This window comes from Carettochelys insculpta, chromosome 5, assembly GCF_033958435.1.
Source record: "Carettochelys insculpta isolate YL-2023 chromosome 5, ASM3395843v1, whole genome shotgun sequence".
NCBI classification, from domain to species: domain Eukaryota; kingdom Metazoa; phylum Chordata; order Testudines; family Carettochelyidae; genus Carettochelys; species Carettochelys insculpta.
In genome coordinates this window covers 125,440,684-125,466,885 of record NC_134141.1, presented here as the reverse complement: position 1 = coordinate 125,466,885, position 26,202 = coordinate 125,440,684, and the positions used below count along the sequence as shown (strand labels likewise).

Below are 26,202 nucleotides of genomic sequence, written 5' to 3'. Positions count from 1 at the left end.
GTGCAGAACTCTGAACAGAAGCTAATGTCGCAAGAGGCTGATGCAGAACCCGTCTCTCCTCTTCCCAATACCTGCTCTTCGCGAGCACTGGGATCTGCTAGCATTTTGCTTGGGATTTTGCCAGTACATAGCAGTGGAGCACAACCCCTGCAAGTGATGAGAAAGGCGAGAGGCTGCCCAGCCCTGCGAAGTGGAATCTTAGCTGGGCTTATTTTTAAACTGATTTAAAATGTGCAGACGTGGTCACCCATAGGGCCAGCACCTTGTGGGGAAGGGCAGGTCCCAAGCTGTGCAGCTGGAAGTATAGTTTCATGGGGAGAGATGAGATGTTGCCATGACCCTGGTGTCAGAAATAGCTGGCGGAGGTAGCTGATGCGGCTGCTGGATCTGGGTACTGCAGGGCAAGGGGAAGCTGGACTAGAAAGGCTGGGGGAATCTGTCGGGGCCATGGGTGCAGGTGCTGGTTAACGAGTTTGACACCAGCCTCTGACAGGAAAGCACCGTGCAGAAAGGAGGCATTTCTGCAGAATGCACGAAGCAGCCGCTTCTTGGCTGTCATCTGGAAAACAGCATAACTGCATCCTGACCAGAAAATTGCTGACTCCCTGGGAGCAGTGTGGAGGTGCAGTCCCATGGATCTGGGGTAGGGAGTGTCTGCCTCCTGCAGGCACCCCGCAGAAGCTCTGTTGGGCAAGGGGCTATGTTATCTTCCTTCATCCCAGCAGCCAGGCATTGTGGAAAGCTTGGCTAACCTCCCTGGCTTGGTGACTTTGGCAGCTTTTGATCTGTGTGGGGGGAGAGGGGAGGATCATTAGACATGAGAGAGATTTTTGGAGGGCACTGAACCTCCAAACCCCCTTCTCCCTCTAATTAACCAGGTACAAATGTAATTGCCCACAAGTGGACTTGAACCTGGGACCTCCAGAGGTTAGTGCAGCAGCCTCTGCAGCTTGAGCTAAAAACCCACTCACTTTCAGCTAAGGTTGTAGAGGAGACTCATTCTGTCTCTGTCAGTGGTGTTGCAGAGGGTCTGTGGGGGGAAAAAAATAAATAAAAATGATTATGGAAAATAAGTTTTAAATAAATTGCAAGTTACAATCAATTATTATTTTTAAATATCTTCCAATAACGTTATTAACTGCTGTCCAAAACTCTATGTTGAGGTTTCGTTTTTCAATTAATGAAGTGTACATAGCTGCTAGAATTGGCTTGGATGGGGGTCCGCGAATGGTTGTGGGGCTGAATGAGGGTCCACACTAGTGAAAAGGTTGGGGACCACTGTACTAGATCCAGAGGGGTAGCCGTGTTAGTCTGTATCCACAAAAACAACGAGAAGTCCTGTGGCACCTTGAAGGCTAACAGACTTTTTGGAGCAGGCACTTTTGTGGGCAAAGACGTGCATCTGACTAAGAGGGTCTTTGCCCACAAAAGCTTGTGCGCCAAAAAATCTGTGAGTTTTCAAGGAATCCACAGGACTTCTCATTGTTACCGTACTAGATGGTTCTTGTGGGAAATCAAATGATCTAAGTGTGATTCTCTCCCAGTAGTGGCTGGCCCAGCTTGGTATTCTTAGTGGAGCATATCTCCTGTGAGTGATCAGAAACATTAGGCTGCTGAACCCTGCAAAGTGGCACTAGCTTTTAGCTTCTTTGGGACCGAGCTCCACTCTTTGGCCCTTGCTAACCATGGTGGCCCTCTGTGAAACTGAGCAGATCGGAATAAAATCTTACTGTCTTTTTTTGGATCTTGCAAATCTCCACTTCAGCACCCAGGCAACATTTCTTCTGCATTGAGTGCTACAGATTATTTCATCAGTTAAAGTGAAATCAACAAGGCTTATGTTTTGAGTGCTGAAGTGGGGCAGATTTTTGGGGGCTTGTCCTCTGCTCAGGGATCGTTTAACCTGAATTATCCAGCGTGAGCCTTAGTATTTTAAAGGTCTGGAGTCCTAAGAGCTGGCAATAAATAAACTCTGTAGTTCACTAACTGGATTGTTGCTGAAGCCTGGTGGAGTATTGCTACATAGTCATGGGGTGGAATTCTTGTTTACTTCACTGGTATGTTATGTAAAAAAGAAAAAAAAGTGCTTTGTGTACAGAAGAGGTCCCTGTCTCCTGAGCAGTTCAGACCTGTTTCATCCTGCTCTGCTGATAAAGACATGTTGAATTTCTGAAGTTTCTCTTTAAAATGACCTGATTACAAAACTGCAGTGAAGCTAGTGCAGCTGCTGCAGTTCATCTAGGTTCTATTAGTCAAAGAACTATTAATTTTTGTGTCCTATTTAAAAAAAAATCTGGATATTTGCACATTATTTTTCTCCCAAGTACTGTAAAGACAAAAGGCCAAAAATTTTTCTCCAGATTGAAGTGAAAACTCAAAACTTTGTTTGGAAATGGCAGTGGGATGTTCTGACATTTTATTTTATTATTTTTTTTAAATCACATGAAATTTTATCCGGTACAATTTCACAGAATACATTGGTGTTTTCCAACAAAAAAATTATTCTGATGACAGGTTCAAGATGCTCTAGGTAGATCCCACTTCAGGCAGAAGAAATCTAAATCCAGTTCTTACTCATGACCACTCTTTGAAAGGGTAGGCTATGGTTAATGTTGGACGAATATAAAGCGCATTTTTGATCTGCAAGAGAAATACATCAGTCAGGAAGGCTTTGTGTAGGTTTGTGTGTGTGTTTGATCCAGTGAAAAAATGAATGCATGCTATGCTATTGGTGGAGACAAAAGTAAATTCTGCCTTGGAAACTGATGGCAAGCAAATTGTGTCCTAGTATCTGCTCCGTTTGCAGAGGTCTGTTCTTGTTCCCTCCAGATGCAGAGCAACCCTGCATTTGCTCTAAATGGCTCCTCCTAGAATAAGGAAACAAGACTACTTCTGGAAGGGTGAATGATGTGTTTGTGTTTTTGTGTTAAATCTTGCCTTAGAGAGCACACCATGTTCAAGACTCTTGACTAGGTGACAAGTCAGGGATAAATGGCAGTTGCGTCACTGTTCAGATCATTCCAAAATAACATTAGAAGCAACTGCGGCTTGGCTGCAAAGTCCAGAATGGTCAAAAGTAAGTGTTTAATTCCAGGCTCCCAGATAGGCAGCCTAACTCGTAGGAGCTACTGGGTACTTGGCACTCTGGGAAAATCAGAGTAGGACCAGTGTTCCCTGTAAGCTGAGCACTGAGAGGCCAACCAGGAGAGATTTGGGTGCAGCCAAGCTGAATAGCAGAATGCCCACAGCGAGCAACTTGTGTTTCTACTGGTGATGGACATCTGCACAGGTATTGGTGCACATAACAAAATTTATTCCCCCCACGTATGGAAAGAACTAGAGGGAGCACTGGGTAGGAATATCCCCATTCAAGGAAACTAGGCAAAAGTTTAGCTATGCCAGGACACGGAGTCTCTTGCAACGTTAAAACACGTGTTCTCCAAAACAGAAGAGTGTCCGTATAAGGTGGGCTTTGCAAAAGCCCTCAGCCTCAGTCTAACTGTGCTCCCAGTGACGTGGATGGTAAAAATTGCAGGGGTACGATAGCTGAGCAAGGCTAACAATGAGGGCTTGTGAGAGGCTTGCCCTCACCCGCAGACTCAGTGCTGCAAAAGACGAAGGCTTTGCTTTCAATCTGACATTCGTACGAATGGAACAGATTGCCAGCTTGCAGGGCAGAGCGGTGTAAACCCTGTGGGACTTGATGACTGCGGCTGCAGTGCTCTGTAGTCGTGCCCGCTGTGTAGATTTCAAACCCCCCTCCTTCCAGAGGCAGTGTTTGTGGCCTAATACTGCGGCTCTCAGGTTTGTGTGGCAAATCTCCCTGCCTTGTATTGGGCACCTTCCCTTTGGAATGGTACTGTACTGCCTGTGTGTTTTCAGCCGTGATATGCTTTGTTTTGCAGCCGCCCACTTCCGGTGACGGCAAATTTAATCAAAACAGACAAGCAGTCAAGTAGCACTTTGAAGACTAACAAAATAATTTATTGGGTGGTGAGCTTTGTGGGACAGACCCACTTCTGTTGATCTCAAGAGGTGGGTCTGTCCCATGAAAGCTCATCGCCTAATAAATTATTTTGTTAGTCGTCGAAGTGCTACTTGACTGCTTTTTTTGTTTTGATAGAATACAAACTAGCATGGCAATCTCTCTGTCACTGTTCAGCAAATTTAATGTGAAGGTAACTTTGGAAAGTGCTCTGGTTTGGTTTGTTTTTTATGGAACTGTGTAAGCAAGTGAACTGAAGTATAAAATAAGTTGTCCAAATCTGTGCTGTTGTGAAAAGCGATCACTGAGTTAAAACTTGTCCTACGCCTTCCCAAAAAAAATTCTCCTGGTCACAAGACACTTTGTGAAAAACACATGAGGTCTCTGGCGTTGGTAGCTGCATGCATGCGCTGTTGCTTGTATCCCAACCAGTTATTAACACAAGGGCTGAGTTAACAGCATGAAGGCATGCGGATCATCCAGTGGTTGTGGTGTCACTGACAATTCTTCAGTCCTGCTGTGGATGTTTCCTTTTTCTAAAAGATCTGCTCTGAATTACTCAGGAGAAATTCTGTGGCCTCCGTTATATAGCAGGTCAGGTTAGGCGATCACAGTAGTCTCTTCTGGCCTTGGAATGGGTGAAACCCATGCGTAATGCTTGAAGACACAACAACCTCTTGCATCTGTCTGGAGTATAAAGTTTTCTGTTAATCTCTATTCATCTTATTGTTGCCACCTTTTTCCCCACCCCTCATCTTTCATTCCATCTAATGCAGTTCAGTTTCATGGGGCACGGACTACTCTCAGTTACATGTCTATACAGTAAGTCGTTCTCCGGAGCCCAGGTCCTTGGTTCAGATTCCTAGGTGCTGCCTACTATGAATGATTTAATGGAGGGATGAGCAACCTTTTTATGTTGGGGCCCCACTTTTTGTCCCTGAAGTTAGCAGATCTTCTCTACCCCTCCCCACCAACTGTCTAACGTAATCCAAACCAACAGATGTTTCAGTTGTGTTCAAAGGAAAAAAACCCTTTCTGCACTTGTAAGAAAATAAGTCCATAGAATGTAAAACCATTATGAGTCGGTCTAATAATGAGAATACACAGACACACACACAGTAACATTTCAGCATTTTTAATAAGAAGGGTAAGCCTGCGACCAAACAGCCAATCATGCTGTGCCTCTCCCTTTACAAAATGACATGACCCCCGAGGAGGCCTTCCCCTCACTTTGCACACCCTTGATTTAGAGTACAGGGTTCCTTTTCCAGATGGGGTTTCATCCTGGCTGAATTTGTTGCTTTAGTTTGCAGCTGCTTTGTGAGTTGCATTTTTATGACCTCCCTTGCACAAGTCTGAGCCTTTGTAGTGGCTTTTTAGCCACCACAAGCTCTCTCAGAACTAGCCCTGTAGTCCTCTAATCTGAAAAATCCAGCTGACACTTTATCACTCTATCCCATTGCTCACAGCTGCTGCATGGCCCACAGTGTGAGCTAGCATCTCATTAGAGCAAAGAGAGATGCCAGATCTTCTGCAACAAGCGCTGCTGCTTGCTGGAAAGATTTCTGATGAGATGTAATTGATTGATACAGATTTGCTGCTCTCATGTCTGGGGATGAGGAGGTGGTTATGTTTCCCATACGCAAAGAGCAAATGCAGATGTTTGAGATGATTTGCTTTTTTCTTGTTTGTTATTTCCCCTTAATCTTATAAAAAAAAAAAACGTTTTGTGCCTGGGGAAATAATACAAACCCCTCTGTTACAAGCTGCATGCCTTCAGCGCCTCCGGTGGGGGGCCAGAAATGAATGCAAGTGATAGTACTGGAATCAAAAGCAAGAATTCGGCATGCACTACAAGGACTGGTATTGAAGCTGTAGCACAGCGTGAGGAACCTCTTTTGGGTCAGGTGCTACTGACCCACAGAAAAATCATCTGGAGGCCACATCCAAGTGAGAAGCACTCGATATCACAGCCGCACACAGGGTCAAAGAGTTTAGCAGAAGCCTGTGTCCTAAGGGATCATTCAAGGTGAAGGACCAGTTAAAACCTCTGCAGTCATAGGACAAAAAGGGGGTACAGATTTCATGAGTGAGCGCTCTGCAGATCCTGTTTCAGGTTAGCTGAGCCCCATCCTCTTAACTGTAACCCTGATGAGCCACTGAAGTGGGATGTCCAGTACAAGGTCTTGTGGACTTTACCCACAAAAGCTGTTATGATGGTTAGTCTCTACGGTGCCACACAACTACTTGTTATTTGTGAAGGTATGAACTGTCATGGCTGTGCCTCTGAGACTCACCCACCTTGTGTCTCCTTACAAGCATGATTTCAAGGCACCTGAACAATATCATCAATGCTGCCTCAGGAAAATTCTAAATACCTCTTGGGAGGACAGGTGCACGAACACTGGCATCCTGGAAGAGTCGAACATGACCAGCGCCGAAGCCATTCTCCTCCATCAACAACTTCGTTGGACTGGTCACGTGGTTTGGATGTCTGACCGGTGCCTCCCAAAGCAGATTCCGTTTCCGAGCTGGAGGACGGGCGGAGGAGCACTGGGGGCCAGCCGAAGCGATGTAAGGACATGCTGAAAGTACACATGGAAAAAGTGCAGCATTGGTGTCGACACTTGGGAGAGCCTTGCCCAAGACCATCCCCAGTGGAGAGTGTTAATCTGTGATGGTGGTGGGGCGGGGGGCACAATTTGAGAGGTCCCAGTGCAAACGAGGAGAAGGAAAGAGTATCAAAAACTGCCCTCCAACAGCTACCAGCCCCTGCCCCTTCTGTGACAAGACCTGCAGCTCCAGAATTGGGCTGATCACCCATCACTGGACTCACAAACAGGAGGGTGATATGAAGATGTCCTACTTGTTATCGAGTGACCCCCAAGAGACCTGAGGTCTACTCTGACAAGTATCAGAGAGGTAGCCGGGTTCGTCTGTAGCTTCGAGAACAACAAGAAGTCTTGTGGCACCTTATAGATTAACAGATATCTGTTAGTCTATAAGGTGCCACAAGGCTTCTTGTTCTCGAGATCGGTTCTAACACTGCTACTTGTTCAGCATGAGAAGAAAGCAACATTGTGTGATTCCTGTACACTATAACATGACACACTCCACCAGGGTTATAGTCAAGAGGCTGGGTGGGAATTAGGACAGGAAGTCAGCAGTAGTATGAAGTGTCGGGGAGTGCAGATGAATTCAGGATCCCACCCTCCCTAGGAAGCTGCAAAATCTGTCTCTTTGAAATAGACTTTTCCCCAGCAACACTGGTCCCTATCCTGTTCAATAAACCCCCACTCAACAAAACCAAACCAACCTACAGGGACAACAACGATTTTAAACAAAACCGTTCCCCTGAAAAGGGGAGATGTGCCAGAAACTCTGTGTGAAGTCTGCACTACTGCCAGTTTTGATGGAAGCCTTTTACAGGGCTGTCACTAGATTAAAGTGTGGGAAGAAGTGATACTTTGGGAAGGAAATGGGAGAGGAGAGGAGGAGGTAGGTGGTGGCCAAGGCACTGCCAATTTTTTTTAACAATTCATTTAATAAATCAGGTTTTTTGCTTTTTCAGGAAACTTTAAAACTCTCCCCTCTCACCCCACTCCATTTTCTGGGTTCAAAGGAAAACCAGAAACTCTGTACTTTTCTGTAAACTTTTTTTTCCCCTAAAAGCAACAAAATTCTTAACCACCAAGTGTTCAATTTCCATTTTTATACCAAAACTCAGAATTTCAATTTTGGTTAAACAAATAAAATGACCAACTCTATCACTTAATAAAGCCTGTGATTTTATTGGTGCCACCTAGGCATTGAGTCCCCCCTCCCCCCCCAATCAAAACACCAGAAATCATTCCTCTTGTTCAAGGCTTTGCTACATAGCTACTTCATCTTTTCAATGATCCTCCCCTTGCTAATCATCTCAGTCTCTGCTAATCACAAAGCCTCTGGTCATCCCTTGTTCGAAAACCAGTTTTCTATTTTAAAACTTACAACCAACAGGACTTGTGGGTGGTGTTCTCTGTAGTTGTGTGCTTGTGGGGTCACTCCGGAGAAATGCAAATGCTGCCGAACTGATTAGCAAGTTTTTATGTTTCCGTTGGTGGTGCACATTCACACATGCATCAGTGCATGTAAAAATTATTCTGCACACCGATGGAAAAGATTAGAGGAACTATTGCTTGTGGGGGGAAAAATGAGTATTGTAACCGTAGGACCTTATCTCAGATTTTATCCATGTTCCATCTCTGTCAGTAAGTGCTCTGACTTTCCAGCCACATGGTTTCTAGCTCCCTAGCATTGACTTCAGAGGGACTTCTGATATAGGCCAAGTGTTGCCTACCTGCAGGATTAAGGCCTTGGACAATATTTTCTTCTGGGCAGGATTCTTATCATTGCTTTGGTAAACAGGTGTCCTGTATAGCACCCTGCATGCCCTGGCGGCTAAATGAATAGCAGCACTCATGCACTAACTTCTGGTGCTAAAATCTACTCTGAAATCCTTTGAACTCTGCAGCAGTGAGAGATAGCAAGTTCACTCCTGATCAGAATTCTACAGCAAAAAGATTTAATTTCTGAGCAGGATATTTTAAAATTCTGCACGTGCCTGGGGCTCGGGCAGTCAGGCCCACACGGGGCGGGCCTCCAGTTGTCAGCTCTCAGGCTGCCATGCACAGGGCTGACAATGGGAGATCTGATATTCTGTGGGGAACATAAATTCTGGATTGCACAGTGGTGCAGAATTCTCCCAACAGTACCAGTTGCTATGCCTCAGATGACAAAGGTCTCTAAGGAAGAGAGGGGTCTGCGTTAGCAGCTCTGACTTCTACCTCTTGTTTTCCAGTCTCAGTTCTAGCGATGGTCAATGTTTGTCACTTCAGAGGGAGTGGAGAAATCCCTTTGCAACTAACTATAGGCCCCGTCCAACAATGATTAGAATGCACTGGAGTGGGGTCCCAATCGGGTATGGTGCTGTAGGGAACAGGATCCCAGGCTGACTACCTGCAGAAAAAGAAATTCGCAGGTTAAACTGCAGAAAATGAAATGCAACCACCTGTTGATGCAAAACCCCTTTTTCCATTACCATTGTATTCAAGCCCAGGAATGAAGGAGCCCTGGACTCTGTGGATTTTGGCTGCTGTGCAGCTTGCTTAATTAAACCTATCCCCCATGTGATCTAATCAGGCCTTAATTCCATAACAAGCCCATTAGTTAAAGCAACTGAAAGGCTGGAAAGCTAAAGGCCTCTGACCGAGGGCTGAAGAGATTCGTTCATCCACATTTCACTGTTTTCCCTCCATTCCATCTCTGAATAGCATTTGTGTCCCTTCACTTTCCCTCCAATCCTGGGGTCCCAGCCATTCCTGAATCACTGTTTTCCTCTTGCTGCTTTTCATCTCTGAGTTGCTGCTGACTCACGACATCTCTGTACGATAGTGTTCTTATTGTTTTCCATGAGCTGGCAGTGCCCACACGACTGCATTGCTAATGTTACAGGGAGATGGAATCATGGCACGTAAGGAGGGGTATGTGGACCATACACAAACAAAAGGACAGCCTGGGAGGGAGTACAGTATAGTGCACAGGCCTAGACTAGGCCAGCTGAAATGGGTGCAATTCCTGCCTCTACTACAGATTGCTTGAGTGGCCTTGGGCAAGTCATTTAATCTCCCCCAAGCCTTCTGACAACAAAAGCTAAAATTTCCCTAACTCACATAATCCATTCAGAATCACCAGAGGTTTAGATAACTGCTTGTCTGGAGTGCCATGGAAATAGATAAAATACATCGTGATGCTGCTTCGTACAGCCGTCAGCCTTTATATTTTTTAAAATGTTTTGAGCGTCTCCAAACTCTGTAAAACACAAATTCAGCCTCAGACAGGGCATCTGTAGTGCTCAAGGGGTCAGCTTGAGCTCCATACAGATGTTCTCCAGGAAAGGCCATAAACTCTGCTTTGGGAGGGTAGGGATCATTTCTGGGGCATCAGACTAGTTAGAACGCCACACTTAGCAGTTCTTTATTAACTCTTCCTTATCTCTTACTGGCAATGTTATTTTCTTAAAGACCATCTTCACAGACTGTGGCTTCATTCAGTTTTCTTTTCTTCGTTCAGTTGTTTGGCCACTTTGCAGTCACTACCTGTCTGGAAGATGGAGAAGTATGTGTCCATCCCATTTTAGAGATGGTGAAAATGAGGCAGGGGAAGGTGAAATGACTTGCCCAAAGTCACACAGCAGGTCAGTGGCAAAGTTGGAACCAGAGCCCAGGCGTCCAGGCTCACAGGCACTCGTGCTAGACATGCAGTAACACTTCTCTCAAGAGCATAAAGGGCCAAATTGATGAAGAGCAACTTTCCTCAGGCTGGCTGTGAAAGGGTTAATAATGAAAACCAGAGCTGGAGACAGCTGAAGGAATTCCTCAGTGAGCACTTTGTGGGATGCCAAGTCAGAGCCGTGAGACGTCACGGAGATGCTCGCACTCCAAGTCATCGTAAGCACAACGTTTCTTGGATGAAATTTTGTCCTCATCGAATCATAGAACAATAGAGCTGGAAGAGACCTAAAAAAGCCATCAAGTCCAGCCCCCTGCTCTAAGCAGGACCAAAACCATCAGATCAGCCCAGCCAGGGCTTTGTCGAGGTGAGACTTAAACACCTCCAGGGATGGAGACTCCACTACTTCCCTGGGTAGACCATTCCAATGCTTCACCACCCTCCTAGTGAAAAAGTTTTTCCTAATGTTCAACCTGGACCTTTCCAACTGCAGCTTGAGACCATTGTTCCGTGTTCTGCCATCCGTGACCTCTGTGAACAGCCTCTCTCCAGCCTCCCTTCAGTAAGTTGAAGGCTGTTATCAAGTCCTCATTGAAGTTAAGGTCCAAACTCTCACTGATTCCAATGGGGCCAGGATTTCACCTTGGAACTTGAGATCCAGTTGTTCAACACAGCTGCAGCTCACCCTGGAAACAAAGCATAGGGCCAGGCTGGAGCCAAAAGAGGAGACCTCTGAATATCTGTGGTGGAGGCAGAACACCCTGTAGGCTTTGGAGCTATGGAAAAAATGGAGCAGTAGACACAACCTATGGGGCAAAGCTCCCCTCAGTTTCAAAAGCCTTCTTTAAACATGGAAGATGTTAGAGCTTTTATATTCATTTACATTGGTGGTTTCCAGCCTGGGGGCCGTGAGTGTAAAAAAAAAAAAACAAACAAAAAAAAAAAACACAAGTGATCAAAGAAAATAAGTTTTAAATAAATTGCAAAGTTACAATTATTTTTAAATTAAATATCTTCCAATAATGTTGTGAATTGCTGTCTGAAAATCTATACTGTGCTTTCCTTTTTCTTTTGATGAAGTGTGCATAGCAGCTAGAATTGGCCTTGATGGGGCTCCACGAACGGTGTGGGGGGTGCTTGGGAGTCTGCACTAGTGAAAAGGTTTGTAACCACTGATTTAGAGAGAATAGTGACAGTGCTACATTTGTCTCAGAACCGCGTTAGTCTGGAGCTTCTGAAGGAAGAAGAGGGTCTTACCCATGGAAGCTCGTTTTCTAATAAACGTGTTAGTCTTTAAGGTGCTGCGGGACTGCTCTTGTTTTGTAGTGCTACATTAAAGCACTGTTAAGCAAGGTTTGAGGTTGGGTTTAGAGCAATCTCTGCTTTGCATCCTCGTGCAAACACCATTAAACAATTATTAAAACTAAAGAAAAAGGAAAACCAGTGAAAGCGTTTGAAATGTAAGTCATTAAATCAGGCTTTCATTTAACAGCTTCCCTTTCTTTCAGCTGGAGAGAGTTTTTAGAAGAGGGAGTGACTTTCTTTGACAGGCTCTTTGATGTGTTCAACATTGTAATAACTTCTGCTTTTGCAGGGGAAGAGAGCAGAGAAGTGAGGTGACATAAACTAGTGTTTCTGCTGTTAAAGGCTGATCCTGTTTCAGCTCAGAAGATGCCTGAGATTCAGATGAAGCCAGTGGAAGTGCTGGTAAACTCTGGGTGTCTCTCTGACCTGGTCTAGTCAAGGCATTTCTTTGATTTAGGACAGAGAAGGACTAAGGTCCTAGGGGATGGTGACGGTAGCAGACCTGAAGCTGACTCCATCAGCCAATTTTTCTCCTTTTTAAAGTCTCTTTCTTTAAGGACCAGCAAAGTGTGATGGATGGAGGAGCTCATCCTCTCGTTAAGCCTAGTTTCCAACAGGGTAATTTTAATTAATTTCTGATTCTGCTTTTCTTGTTCACCAGGTGTGCTCTCAACACAGTTCTTGAGGTGTTGGGAGATCTTTTAGCCTGGACTAGTTCAGTCTGTTGCCTGTGTGACGTTCTACACCGTGGAGGAACACTCTGTAAAGCCCCTGTTCCTCCTCTGATAACTGTGATATTGTCTTGTGGCAAGGCTCGCCTCACTCCCAGCCTCTGTTTAGTCCACTATCCCACAGCCACGACACCGTTGCCCTTCTCGAGATGGGGGGCAGGGGGTGGTCTGGGGGGGAACCCAGGCCCCACCCACTCGTTCCAGCTTCCGGCCCAGGGACCCAGTGTGGCTGCTAGTGGTGGGGGAGGGCTCCCCTTGTTATGAACGCCGCAGCTCTTCCCTGGGCCTCTTCCCCAGTCGATTCCTCCCCCCCGTACCTCCTCCAGGTAGTGGCAGCAGCTGCGGCAGCAGTACGTTCTCCCTTCTGGTTTGGTTCCTCCTGGGTGATCAGTCTGCTTGGCCTTACACCGTATCTCAGGGCCTCCTGGGCAGGGCCTGAGCCCCTTGCAGCTGAGCACTCCTCTCCTCCTCCTCCGGTGCCTCTCGAAAAGCCCCTTTTGCCTCTCTCCCCTTGTTCTCTATCCTCTCCTCTATCACATCTCCTATCATTCTCCTCTCCCCCCGTCCTACTGGACAAAGGGTTCTTTTCAAAGCAGGCTTACGTGGGACCAGCTGGCCCCAATTGGCCCCGGGGGCGGCTTCCTCCCCAGCTGCTCTCTCCGCTAGTTTGCCAGCCCTGCTTTTCCCTCTTGTTCTCACCCCCTCCCAGCCTTACCTTGTCGCAGTCTGTAAAGCAGGCCACGTGCAGTCCCGGGGCAAGATTATTATCTGCCGAAGTCATTTCTCTATCGATGTATGTATATCATCGATGCATATGAAATAAGAACTACATCGGGGGGCTCTCATTAAAATATGTGGTGGGTTGGGGGGGTGCTCAAATACTAGCTCTACAGAGACAATGACAAGGGAGGTGACCAGCTCCCAGGTGGGTTCTGTCGAACAGACATCTCCAGCAAGCAAGCCACTGTGTGGTGATTCACCTGCATGAAGCCACACCAAGGGAATTGCTCGGCTTTGCTTGGGGATTCGGCAAGGCCCAGATGTGTGGACTTGGCACGTGGTATAAAACAGAACCCCATGGCCCCCAGCTTGGCCTTTCTCCTGCACCCACTGTCCTGCAAGCACCAAGGTCACTCTGAAGAGCCCAACAGAGGGGGTGGCCCAGGTTTATGGGACAAACCTCTATGTTAAGGACTGCAGTATCCAGTGGGGTGAGAGAAACTGCTTAGTCTAGCTTGTTGCCCAGTTGAATACGGTTAAGAGATTAATTACACTGCATGCTTGTGTTTTATTTTCCTTTGGTTGCTACTCTGCCTTCTTGTGTCTCACATAATACCACTTACCTTGTATCTTTAATAAACAGTTAAGCTTTTTTGACCATCTTTACTTGCAGGCGGGCAGAAGTGTTTGGTAAGATGGCTCAGGAATTTTATCAAGGCTGGATAGATCCCCTTTCCATTGATGAAGCGGTGAACTGATTAATAAATTAGACTGGTGGTTTTCAACCAGTGTGCCATGAGAACTTTCCAGTTCTGCCAGGAAACTTCCTCAGTTTCCCCTCGTCACAGCTCTTCAGAGAACTACCACAGGGGAAAATGACAAGCCTGCACCAGCTGGGGCTCAAGCAGCAAGGGGTTTGTCGAGCCACCTTGAGGGGAAATGCTGATCCCATAGGACCCGTTCATGTCAGGAGGCAGCCGAAATGCTGCTTCCCGGCATGAACGAGCTGGTGGGGAGCCCACCCCGCGCTACCTGGTGGGGCAAGGGGAGCGGTGGGAGCCTTTTGGAGCTGGGACCTGGTTTAAATGCTGCAGCCTGGTTCCAATGGGCTGGCGAGGAGGGGCGCCTGCTTGCAGTGGCTACTCGTTTACTCAACATCCCCAGCATGGCATTGAGCAGTTTGAAAATGTCTGTGCTCGCCGTCTAATCCGGTGCATTCTGTGGTGGGTTTGAAACATGAATGCATTTGATTCTTGTTTAGCTTTTCGTATGCACTACTGTGTTACAAACCTCTCTAAGACCGTAACCATGGTCAACATGAGGTTTATGAGCAATCGTTTCCATGGCACGCCCCCTTTTTTCCAGCTGGATTGTTTGTCTGTCTCATTGAAGTGTGTCATGTTACTGAAAAAGTTGGGAACCACTGAATTAGACGGTGTATTCCTGAGGTGCAGTGCTGGGAGCTGGGGGATGTGGCTGGTGCCTTTCTCTGAGTGATTTCTGAGTAGATCTGGGGAATGTTCATGCAATCGAGCTGCATGTGGGATCTCCATATGTTATGCTGAGTGATCACAGTGCCCGGAAGGGTTTGCTGCTGGTCAGTAGCCAGTCATTGTGAGAGACAGCCCAAGCTGGAGAGAGTTCAGGGGCACAGCAGCCCCCAGTGCCAGGTTGCAACCCACGAGGATCCCATCACATCCTGTTCGTACCTTTTTCCATCAACATCTGTGACATCTTAAAAACATTCACTCCTTTTTTGCAGCTGAACTCACAACTAGGGCCTAACTAATGCAACAGAACTTCTCCAAGAAAGGTCACAAACTTTTTCAGTGGAAGTGTTGGGCAGTCTAAACACAGGGGTCACAACCAGCCCCGCAATGGGAACGGGATCTCTGTGGGCGTTTCGCCTCGTAACCCCCAGAAAGCAGGCTTATTCAGGAAAGACAGTGGCTCGGTTCACTGTGCACTGACAGCTAGTTTAGAATGGCTATACGGGTTTGTTTTGTCCCTTTCCCGTGTATCCAGGCTATTTCAGGCTCACAAACAAAAGTCCTCCTAAAGGACAGTGGGATTCTGATGGTACTCTGTGTGCTTTCTGAAGGGACTCCTATTACAGTACACGTAGTCCTTAGTATAGCTGCCAGGTAGTCCTGCACTGACCCTGCAGACTGCTCCAGGTGTGTCGGCAGGCAGGCCTCCAGGTACTACACAGTGCTAAATAATGACAAATGACTTTGTCCCTTGAGAGGGAGCTGACACTGGTGCCTGGTCGGCGCTGACATATAGCCAATGACAGGGCGTAGGCCTCATGACATGACTCCAAGCACTCATTATCCCTGGGAGTAGGATCACGGCATCGTATGCAGCCGTCTTGTTTCTCAATGCTGCATGGGAACCTCTCCATTCAAGCTCAGCAGGAATCCAGTGCCAGGGTGGCCTTGGGGCTGCTGCGGCCTGGCATCTTGTGGACCATGCTATTTAGGACACCTACCAGTAGGCAGGCTGGCTGACATTAGTCATGTCTCCAGAGACCCCTTAGGGCTGTGTTCACCTGGACTAGGACTGGGGGGAGGGGGGCGGGGTGTGGCTTTCAGGAGCCAACTTGACTGTACGCATTTGACTTTGTGTCACTGTCATGGGGCTCTAGGGCCCCCAAGCACAGCACCCTGTCCTCAGGCAGGAGTGACTCTCCCTCAGCAGGTAGAACGGGAAGCTTATTAAATAGTCGACAGAGGCCCAGCTTAGCACAGAGGTGTCAGTACAGCCGGCAGAGATGGTCATTCCAACCCATCTTGGAGAGAGGAGCCCAAGGGGTGCCCCATGTCGGGTCTAGCCTCCCCTCAGCCCAGGCTGGCTGCCTTCCCTCTCCCTCTCTCTGCTTCCAACTACCGCCTTCTGATTCAAAACCCAACTGGGTTCCTCCCTGCCCTTTGGTCAGGGACAGAGGTGTTACCTGCCAGCTTAGATTACAGCCTCAGGGGGTCATCCATAGCTGCTGTGAGCTGCTCCGCCTGTCACATACACATCCAGCCTGTGTCTGTCTCTCTCTCTCTCTCTCTTTCTCTCTCTATCACAGCCACATTAACTGGTGTCCCTGGAGCAGTACCTGGCCCTGTTGTGGACACATTACCTAAGCAGTGGTGGGTCCTCAGGGGGAACAGGCCAAGTGGGGAAGGCCCTCAAGGCACCCTGGCAGGAGAAGTGGGGAGCAGGGCCACAGCCTAAGCAACAGGGTCCACAAAAGAAGAATCCAGCCCCATTGGATGCACTCTATGTTATTTAAAAGCTGATGGGATACAGGTGGGTGCTTGAGCCTTGGAGCACCTATATAGTCAACACCTACAGGCAGGAGCATTTAAGGGGTTTAGGAACTCTTGGATATCTTGGTACTTGGGAGCCATCCCAGTTTTCATTGGTGGCCTCACTGTTCTGCGTGCTGAACACACATGTACGAGAGAGTTCCTGACCAAAAGCTTGCAGCCTAAACAGGCAAAGGTGGGACCAGACTCCCTAATGCCCGGTCCCTGGCATTGTCGTGTACCACTGACTGTCGAAAGGGGCAAGCTGGAGGAGAATTTGCCTCAGCACATGCGTGGGAGAGGTTGTAACAGAAACATGGTTTTGTAGGCTAGCTTGGAGTGGGTGGAGGTGCTTTGTACTACACACTAAGTCGGGCCGGAAAGAGATGGCTGCAGGCTGCATCCGGCCTGCCAAGCCTTTTAATTCAGCCTATGCTCAGCCCCGACAGCAGCGGAAGGGAGAGAGCATCAGGTGCTGCCCCCACCCCCAGAAAAATCTCTCAGCTGCTATTGGCCAGAAACCAGCCAATAGGAACTGAGTGATTTTTTTTTTTTTTTGCTGAAGGTGGGGCAGTTTGTGAATACGCACGCACACGCCAGAGCAGAGCGCCACATGGAACAGTGGGCAAGCGTGCCTCTGAGTGCTGCTGGCTGGGCACTCCTTACCTAAGTGCCTCCCAGACAGAGCCCACTTCTAACATCGCATCCCAACTCCCTCCTAGTCCCTGCACCTGCTTCTACAACGCTCTTCTAGGTCAGAGTCCTCTCCTGCACCCATACCCCTTTCCAGACCCTGCACGCCAATGCCCACCCCAAGCTCCTTTCTGCACCCAACCTCCATCTCAAGACTCCGCATCCCCTCTACAGAAATGTGCAGCCCTTGACCACTGACCGAAATCTTGGAGTAGCCTCCCCCCAAAAATTACCCCCCCCCCCACTCATTCATTCTTTACCTCTACAGAAGCCTTTCCTATAGGGGCTGACTCCATGGGTGGTCTGGGCCTGGAGCACCACCAGGAAAATAATTAGTGGGTGTTTCGCACCCACCAGCAGCCAGCTTCTCCCCTCTGCCTCTGACAGCCCCATTGATCAATTCCTTCCCCTGCCTGCCATCGCCCTGCCCTGTGGCATGTGGGAAACTCAGGGAGGAGAGGGGATAGGGCACATTCCGTGAATGGGGGGGTGGAGGTGTGGGAACTGGGAGAAGAGCGGAGATGAGGGTGGAGGGGTTGAGGACTCTCTGAGCCCAGGGGAAGTTGGCTCTTGTGATCATTCCAAACGCTTTATTTAGAGCTGTGGAGAGGAGGAGGACATGTCACAGGCTTGGTTGTTGAAGTTTCAGTAGAAAAACTTCTTTCCCAGGTGGGAGCAGCGGGAACTCTCTGACTTTTCTCTCCCCTCCTCCTGCCGTGTGGGTGAAGTGAGAACGGGAATGGTTGGACCTTGCTGATCAAAACGAAAATGCACCCTTTGATTTTCTTTATAAAACTTCTCCAACAAAATCTGAAATGTGAAAATTCCACTTTTGTTAATAACAAGCTTTCAATGCACCAAACCCTGCTTTGCTGGAGAACAGTTTGACCAGCTCTAATGGTCAAAGATCTTTTCCAGTGAGATTTGTGAGGAGGCCGAGGGATACGGGGAAAGAGAAATATACAACAGGCAAATGCTTGACCATTAGGCAAAGAAGTGCTTGGCTGATGCTTTCTCCTGTGTGCTCAGCTGCCCTGCTTTGAGGATGTGGCCTCTTTTTCCCTTGTGTGTCTCTGTTCTTGTGCTCCCTCCCAATGTTCTCTCACCCTTGCTGCTCGCTCTCCTGTTCTCATTTTGCACTTTCTATTCTTACACTCTCTGGCTGGGCCAAGCAAGCTGGCAGCCAAGTGAAAGCCACGAGGAACTTGGCATATGCAAGCCTCCAAATGGGTTTCTAATAACCCTCTGTTGGCGGCTGCTGCTGCACAGAGTGTAACATTGGAGCAGAGCCACAGAGGAGCAGCATCATGATGGCTTTTGCTCATTAGAGAGAGCCTGTGGTTGGGGGTCATTAGCACTCATTAGCAAAACCAGCCATCCTTCCTCACCCTGCAACCCTGAGGCTGCGGGGGTTGTTGCTTTCTTCATCCAGATCTAATGTCTGTACAGTGCCTCTGAAGCCTCCCATTAACTATAACTTGTAGGTCTTGTCTTCCCAGCAGAGTTAATTCTAGTTACATCTGATGCAGTTGCTCTAAACGGTATCTATAGTCCTTTTACAGGATCCGGCAAGGACACCCATTCCATGGCTTCTGGCTCCCCGACCGTCCCCCCTCTCAGGCGGAGAGCCACATCCATCTCTCTCTCTCCTCACCAGGGTATTTCTCCACTGCACAGTTCCTTATCAATCCTGAATTCCCCAGAGCAATGAGGTTGCCTAAGCCAGTCTTCTGTGCTTTTCTCCTTGGAGTCTCTAAAAAACTATAAAATTACCACACAGATCTAAGCAAGCACCTTTATTCTAATGGTGAAAGCACTGCAGTACAGAGAAACCTTTAAAATGATAAGGAAGCTACACACATGCTAGTGAGCTTATCAGAGATCGCTGTAAGTCCAACAAGGGCTGTGGCCAGTGAACCACAAAATAGTTTTTTCTATGGTCTTCTGTTCATAACAGCTGTTGTCTCAGAACAGGCACCAATCTGTGAGTCACTCATTTATTTGGGCATCTGATCTTGTCTTCATAACAGGTGATCTGCAAACAATGTTTCTTCTCAGCTCAGCTTCAAAAGATACATCTGTAGGTAAGTAAATTGTATTCTCCTTCCCCTAGGAGAGCCACTCAACTGTTCTGTCTTCTCTGACTTGTTGTTTTAAGAGTCCTTTGAAGCTAAAAACGCTTTTCGGGTTTACTTTAGTCTTGTCTCCCATTAATTACATACAATCCCCCAGTAACATATACACATTTGCATTGTTAAAAACAATGAACTCTTGAGAAAATTAAACTTAATTCCATAAGGTTTATGCAGGCTACTGCCATGTCTGCCGCACCCTCAGCACACACAAACCTTTAATTCAAGCATGGTGCTGCTTTTAACTCCATTTGGCTGACTAGTCAGAGGGGATGGGTGGATGTTTGAGTTAGCCCAACTTGTCAGCATCCTGTCCAACCACTCTGTGCATTTGGAGCAGTGTTTCACAGGGAGGATGCTCTCCCGTGAGGTAGGTTAAGTCTAAAATTGTTAGCTGAGTGAAGATAACCTGAGTTAACTCCACGGCACAGACCGAGAGCTAGATGAGACTAAGTTTGGTTGCTTGGAGATCATCGCCTGGTTACTCTTCCAAGGATATTAATTAGCAAGGCCCAGCAGAGATGTTTGCAGTTTAGCCTGTAATCTTGGGCAAGCTAATGCCTTAATCCAGACTTTTAAAACTAAGACGTCCTAGTGCTGTACTTCTGTGATTGCCATCATCCCTTCAACACATCTGTAGTCTGACTACTGCTAGGTGAAAACTCAGGAATTCCATTTGACAGGAAATTCTGGTGTTTTCAGCATTGGTTTCCACCCCAAAGTGTCAACTCTATTTTTCAATGAGAACAATGAATGTCTGAATCCAAATCCAAAAACGTGGGTAATTGTAACGGGGTAGAACTCACCATCACAATGCCTTCTTCTAGTCGTGCTGGGAATTAGCGCTCAGACCACCGGGACATCTTCATCTAGCAGTGTCTTGCTTGCTGTTACTTCCGCTGCCCCCACAAACGAGACACCACTAGTAGAAGATGCTCCTGTGGTTAAGTTAATTCCCAGCGTGACCAACAGAAGGCGTTGTGGTGATGAGTCCTTCCCTCTCGCTCTCCAGAGAGAGCTCACCCTCTGCTTTGCAGCCTTTCATAGGGGCTGCTGCAGCATGTCTTCCCTTGATCGGCTCTCCCAAGAAGGCCTTTTCTAATGGGCTGGGGTTCTATGCAGCCTCCTTGAGAGCTGATTCTAACCCCATGATCGGCAGCCTATGGCCCAGCAGAGTAATTCGCTGCCGGGCTAGGACACATTTTGCCAACAATGACCATTTGCCGGCACAGCACCCTGCACCTCCCGGGTGTCTGCAGTTTGCTGTTCCCAGCCAATGGGAGCTGTGGCAAGCTGCAGGAAGATGCTGGTTGCCACTTCAGCAGCTCCCATTGGCTGGGAATGGCAAACAGCGGCCACAGGGGTCTGTGCCTGTGAATGGTCATCGGCAGAATGTCTTGTAGCCCGGCAGCAGATTACTCTGCTGGGCCACAGGTTGCCCACCTCTCTTCTAACCTTGCTCCTTGTGCGAGGCAGCTGCTCCACCATAGTAAGGTTGACAATTTGGGGTAAAAACATTCCCTTTTTAAAAGAAGAAAACATTTTGACAGACTTGACTCAAAAGATTGTTTTGGCCTGGTGAACCGTATGGAAATGTCGCATTGTGAGCCAGTTTGATGTGAAAACCCCATCTGCCTTTTCACCTCGTCTCCTCCTTTACTCTGTCCGTGCCCTTCTCTCCACCCAGCCGCAGTTGGGAACTGGGCCTGGGATGGAGGCGTGACTGGAGCTGGGGCCATGCGGGGGAGCAGGAGCAGAGCTGGGACACTGAGGCGTGGGCTGGATTCACAGTCTGGCCAAGAGCCAGAAGTTGAGACCTGGGCTGGCTGCAGCTGGGAACAGGGGTGGAGCTGGGCTTGTAGCTGGATGCAAAGCTCTGGCCAAGCCAGTAGGCTACACTGCAGCAGGGAACTGAGCTGCAGCTCGACCAGGGGCCAGGGCAGGGCCAGGACCAGAACTATAGTCAAGACCTGAGGACTGAGCTGGGTGGTTTGGCCTGGGCCCTGCTGTGCACCCCACCTTCAACCCTTAATGCACACTTTGGGGACCACTGTGTTAGCCACCAGTAGTGGAATCAGCCAATGCAGGGACCTCTGGACATACTTGATTTCGTAGTGCATTTTCTAAAGTCTAGATTGGACTTCCTCTTCTCCGAACTGATTAGTGCTTACTCTTCCTGTATGCCTCCCTCATAGGCTCTTCAATTCTACTGTAATCCACCTCTGCCCCTCTTTCCCTCTTCTCCCCTGCCCCGTACCCTGTTATCACTGACCCCTCACTATGCCCTTTGCTTTCTCTTTAGCTGATCCCCCTCCTAGCTAAACTCCCTCCCTTTTGGTGGATTGCCTCTAACACGATGTTTCCTGCCATTACATTCACTCTGTTTGTGTGTTCTACTCCTCCGCCACCCTGTCTGCCTTGTCTGTTTAAATGAAACACAAACAGTCCTGTAGCACCTTAACCACCACCAAGTGTCTTTATTGTGGGTAAAACCCACTTCTTCAGATTTGGAGCAGATAATAAGAATCCAGGGTTTATGTAGCAGGGATCCCTACAGACTAACACAACTATCCCTCTGAGTCTGTTTAGATTGTTAGCCCTTCAGAACAGGGGCTACCAGCTTACCCATTGTTGGTCTCTCAGGGTATGTCTATGCAGCAGCCTTATCCGAAATAAAATGTTCCAGAATAGCTATTCTGAAATACCTTATTTCAAAGGAACACCGCAACACACAAAAATGCATTTCGAAATAGCAGTTAGCTACACGCATAGAGCCTGTTTTGAAATAGAGCCATTGGACTCATTATGGCTTATTTCAAAATAGGCTCTATTCGCTGACTTAACAGCACCTATTTTGAAATAGCTGTTTCAAAATAGGTGTTATTCCTCGTAGATTGAAGTTGACCAATTCGAAATAAGCCAACCACTATTTCAAAATTATTTCAAAATAGCAGTTGCATTGTGTAGATGCTAGGATAGTTATTAGATGTTCCGAAATAACTTTGCTGTGTAGACCTCCCCTATCTGCTGTAATATATTTGAGTGACAGGAGGATTACTTACATGTATTTTCCCCCCTTCTGTTTCAGGCACCAGCGTTCAGGGATTCAAGGAATCTAGAGAAGATATTACAGCTGCATAAACTAATGTTGCTTTCCTTTTTTTAAGTGCCTGACTAGAACTCTACCTAAAGTAACTAAGAGATTTCAGCTTTGTGGAAAACAAGCTGCTGTCTCTCTTATTTAGGAGAGAGCCCATCAAAAAGGACAGCATCATGTACACGTTCCTACCTGAAAACTTTACCCCGGTGAAACAGAAGCCACCCAAGGAGCTGAAGCCAATGATTGGAGCAATAGTTGTTGGGCTCCTCTTGTTCATTGCGGCGGTGGTGGCTTGGTGCTACTACACGGCCTCTCTCAGGAAGGCAGAGAGGCTGAAGACGGAATTGATGGACCTGAGGAAGGATGGGTTCATCATCAAAAACCAACAGGGAGAGGTGGTCTTCAGACTGGCCTTCCGGTCAGGAGCCCTCGACCTGGAATCTTGCTCGAAGGAAAAGGAGATTTTAACCTGCACCAGATCAGACAAGGGGAAGTTGAATTTCTTCATTCAGACGGTCAAGCCCAAGGACACGGTGATGTGTTACCGTGTCCGCTGGGAGGAGTTTGTGGTGGACACGGTGGTCGAGCACACCATGTTCTGGGAGGACGCTCACTGGTACGGGGGCTGCGAGATGAGCGTCCAGCACTGGCCAATCAGACTCCCGGGGTACCAGGAGCCCATGCCCTTTGTGACGAGTGACGTGTATTCCTTCAGGGACAGCTTTGGAGGCATCTTGGAAAGGTACTGGCTGTCCTCGAAAGCAGCAGCTATAAAGATCAATGACTCGGTGCCCTTCCACCTGGGGTTCAACGCCAGCGAACAGTCGCTCTTCTTTCAGGCCAGGTATAAGGATTCTCCCTACAAACCTCCCCTTGGGCAGCAGCCTTTCCCGGAGCTGAGCTACCGTGTCTGCGTCGGCTCGGACGTGACCTCCATTCACAAATACATGGTGCGGAGGTACTTCAACAAGCCTTCTAAGATCCCATCAGAAAATGCCTTCCGGTATCCCATCTGGTCCACATGGGCTCTCTACAAAAACGAGATTGACCAGGATAAGCTGCTGCGTTTTGCAGAAAAGATTAAAAAGTACCGTTTTAATTGCAGCCATATTGAAATCGATGACACCTACACACAGAGTTATGGCGACTTCGACTTTGATCCGGTAAAGTTCCCTAATGTGACAGAGATGTTCAAAACGCTGCGAGAAGAGGGATTTAAAGTTACCCTGTGGACGCATCCCTTTATCAACTACAATTCCTCCAATTTTGGCGTGGGAATAGAGCGGCAGCTCTTTATCAAGGAGCCGACAGGGCAACTGCCCGCCATGGTAAAGTGGTGGAACGGTATTGGGGCCATATTGGATTTTACCAATCCCGCGGCCAGGGAGTGGTTTCAGAGCCACCTGAAGCAACTGCGGTCCAAGTATGGCATAGCGTCCTTTAAATTTGATGCCGGTGAGGTGAGCTACCTGCCAAAGCAGTTCAGCACCTTCAGACCCTTGTCAGATCCCAGCATCTGGTCCAGACGGTACACGGAAATGGCCATTCCATTCTATGAGCTCGCTGAAGTCAGGGTCGGCTATCAGTCCCAAAACATCTCCTGCTTCTTCCGCATCATCGACCGTGACTCGGTTTGGGGATATGAGCTTGGCCTCAAGTCCCTGATCCCTACCGTGCTCACCATTAGCATGCTGGGATACCCTTTCATTTCAGCTGACATGATTGGAGGAAACTTTCTGCCAAACAAGACGGAAGGCGCTGTTGAAATCCCAGACCAGGAGCTGTACATCCGCTGGCTGGAGCTGTCGGCATTCATGCCCTCCATGCAGTTCTCAATACCCCCCTGGCTCTATGACAAAGAAGTGATAGACATAGCACAGAAGTTCACGGAGCTGCACGAGTCCCTGGTCGCCCCTCTCTTATTGGAGCTGGCTGGGGAGGTCACCGACACGGGAGATCCCATCATACGGCCCATCTGGTGGATTTCTCCCAGTGATGAATTTGCTCACAAGATTGACTCCCAGTTTCTCATTGGAGATACCCTCATGGTGGCCCCTGTCCTGGAGCTGGGCAAGCAAGAGCGAGATGTGTACCTCCCCGCTGGCAAATGGCGCAGTTACAAAGGGGAGCTGTTTGATAAAACCCCAGTCCTGCTAACAGACTATCCGGTTGACTTGGATGAAGTTGCTTATTTCCTCTGGGTATCTTAGCAGGCTCCTCCATCAGCTTGAAGCTTTGTGACAGTCATGCCTTACTTTAGTACCTGAAAACAAAAAACAATTCTAAATGCACAGTATGATTTTGGAAGGGGCTAGTGCAAGAATGGGAAATTAACAGATCTTTGGGGTTTTTAAATATCCGGTATCTTGTCAAAGAGACACATTCCAGTTTGGGCTGAGGTGTATAGATATGCAGGAGAAATAATAGCATCACAAGGTGCATATAGGAAGCCAAGACCTTTTCAGATCTCTGAATTCAAGAGGTAAAAGCACCCCTGGGTTTGTAGCTGTGCAGCATGTGTTGGTTTTTATTTCTCCTTCAGAAACGTGGGGTGGAGGCTACAATATTTGCCACAGGCTCCCCCCACCCAGGTTCAGCCTATGAATCCAAATTCCATAATGCCTTGCTCCTTGATCTCAATGAAAGGCTGAGTGAAAGAGGAAGCAGTGTATGTTGAGACTCATGGTCCTTGGGCCATCTAGCTGCACACCACTCTGTTTTATGACAAATGAAGCACCATCTTTGAGTTGCTGGAAGCTACATAGATGGTCTGCAGCTGAACAAAGGGAGCACAGCCCCAATCCTGGGGTGAAAGTAATGTTGGAAGGGAACTGGGAATGATTCTAACACAGGAAGCAGTGGATTACTACAGCACAATGGCCTTATATTTTATAATGTGGCAAATGTTATTTAAAAATGACTTTTTAAGAGAATAAATCGATATTTTTTTCTTTAATCCAACTTTGGGCTGAATGCCAAATGCCCAACCTCTCTACCTTCTCGAGTGCCAGGCAGGCCAGGTTACTCGACTTACCTGCAAGTATTTTACCTATACCTTACATAACTGGGCAGGCTGCATTATGTCAACCTAGCCTATGGTAATATTTGCTGGTGGGAATCTCCTCCTAGAGCACTAGCAACGAGGGGTCCTGTGGCACCTTAGAGAGTCTCTAAGGTGCCACAGGACCCCTCGTTGCTTTTGCAGATCCAGACTAACACGGCTACCACTCCGATACTCCTAGAGCACCGATTCTGCTGAATGCACTCCTCCCCACAGAGCTGCATTTGTACTGGATAGCTTCTTTCAAAGGAGTAAATTGGATTTCTGTGTTACACCCCTATCCTGCAGATTCTTCTCCTTCCCCTTTTATAGGGGTGCTGGCCGCTTAGCTATTGGCTGCAGGCTTGCCAGAAGCAAAGTAACGGCTCCAAGAATGCGTGTGACACTCCCCAGAGACTGCAGGTGTCTGTCTACCACACACAAATGGATCCAGCTGTTTTGATGTTGACAGACTTAATTGATATGAGAACCAATGACAGTTGCCCTGAACAGGGCTGTGCTGATCGGGCTTTTCCATTGTTTCCAGGGAAGGTTATGGCACTCAGTCCAGTTAAGCTAGTATTGCATGGCAGGCTCTCAAACTGTCGCAATTTTGTCCAAAGTGTCTTGGGCCAGTTTTTTCTCTGTTGCTGTTTTTAAAGAGCCTAGTCATCAATAGTTTCTGTGCAGGGATCTACATGGAAAACAGGGCTGCTGGAAGTAAGAAATCTGAAGTTTGGCCCGAAGGTAGGTAGTGATTGTAATGGTTTCAGTTGCTGGGACCCCCTTGGGACTGTCACTTGATATGTTCACATAGCACTGAGCCCATCTTCCTGCTCTTCTGGGCTACTCAAATCTGGCCAGCTGAGCCAAGCCCTCCGGCCTCCTCCAGGATGGCCACAGAGACAGGGTCGCAGCCCTCTGCAG

General features: G+C 47.8%; 1 protein-coding gene across 2 annotated transcripts in view; it reads left to right on the top strand.

Moving 5' to 3' along the window:
- The window catches only part of LOC142013884 (myogenesis-regulating glycosidase-like), a 30,655-nt gene extending 5,266 nt beyond the window's left edge, over positions 1 to 25,389 (top strand). For both annotated transcript variants that reach the window (XM_074995853.1, XM_074995854.1), the window contains 2 exons: positions 19,034 to 19,087; positions 22,224 to 25,389. In XM_074995853.1, coding sequence (XP_074851954.1) covers positions 22,409 to 24,445 — 2,037 coding nt within the window. In that variant the 5' untranslated portion in view covers positions 19,034 to 19,087; positions 22,224 to 22,408 and the 3' untranslated portion in view covers positions 24,446 to 25,389. The remainder of the gene's footprint in view (positions 1 to 19,033; positions 19,088 to 22,223) is intronic.
- The last annotated feature ends 813 nt before the right edge of the window (positions 25,390 to 26,202 follow it).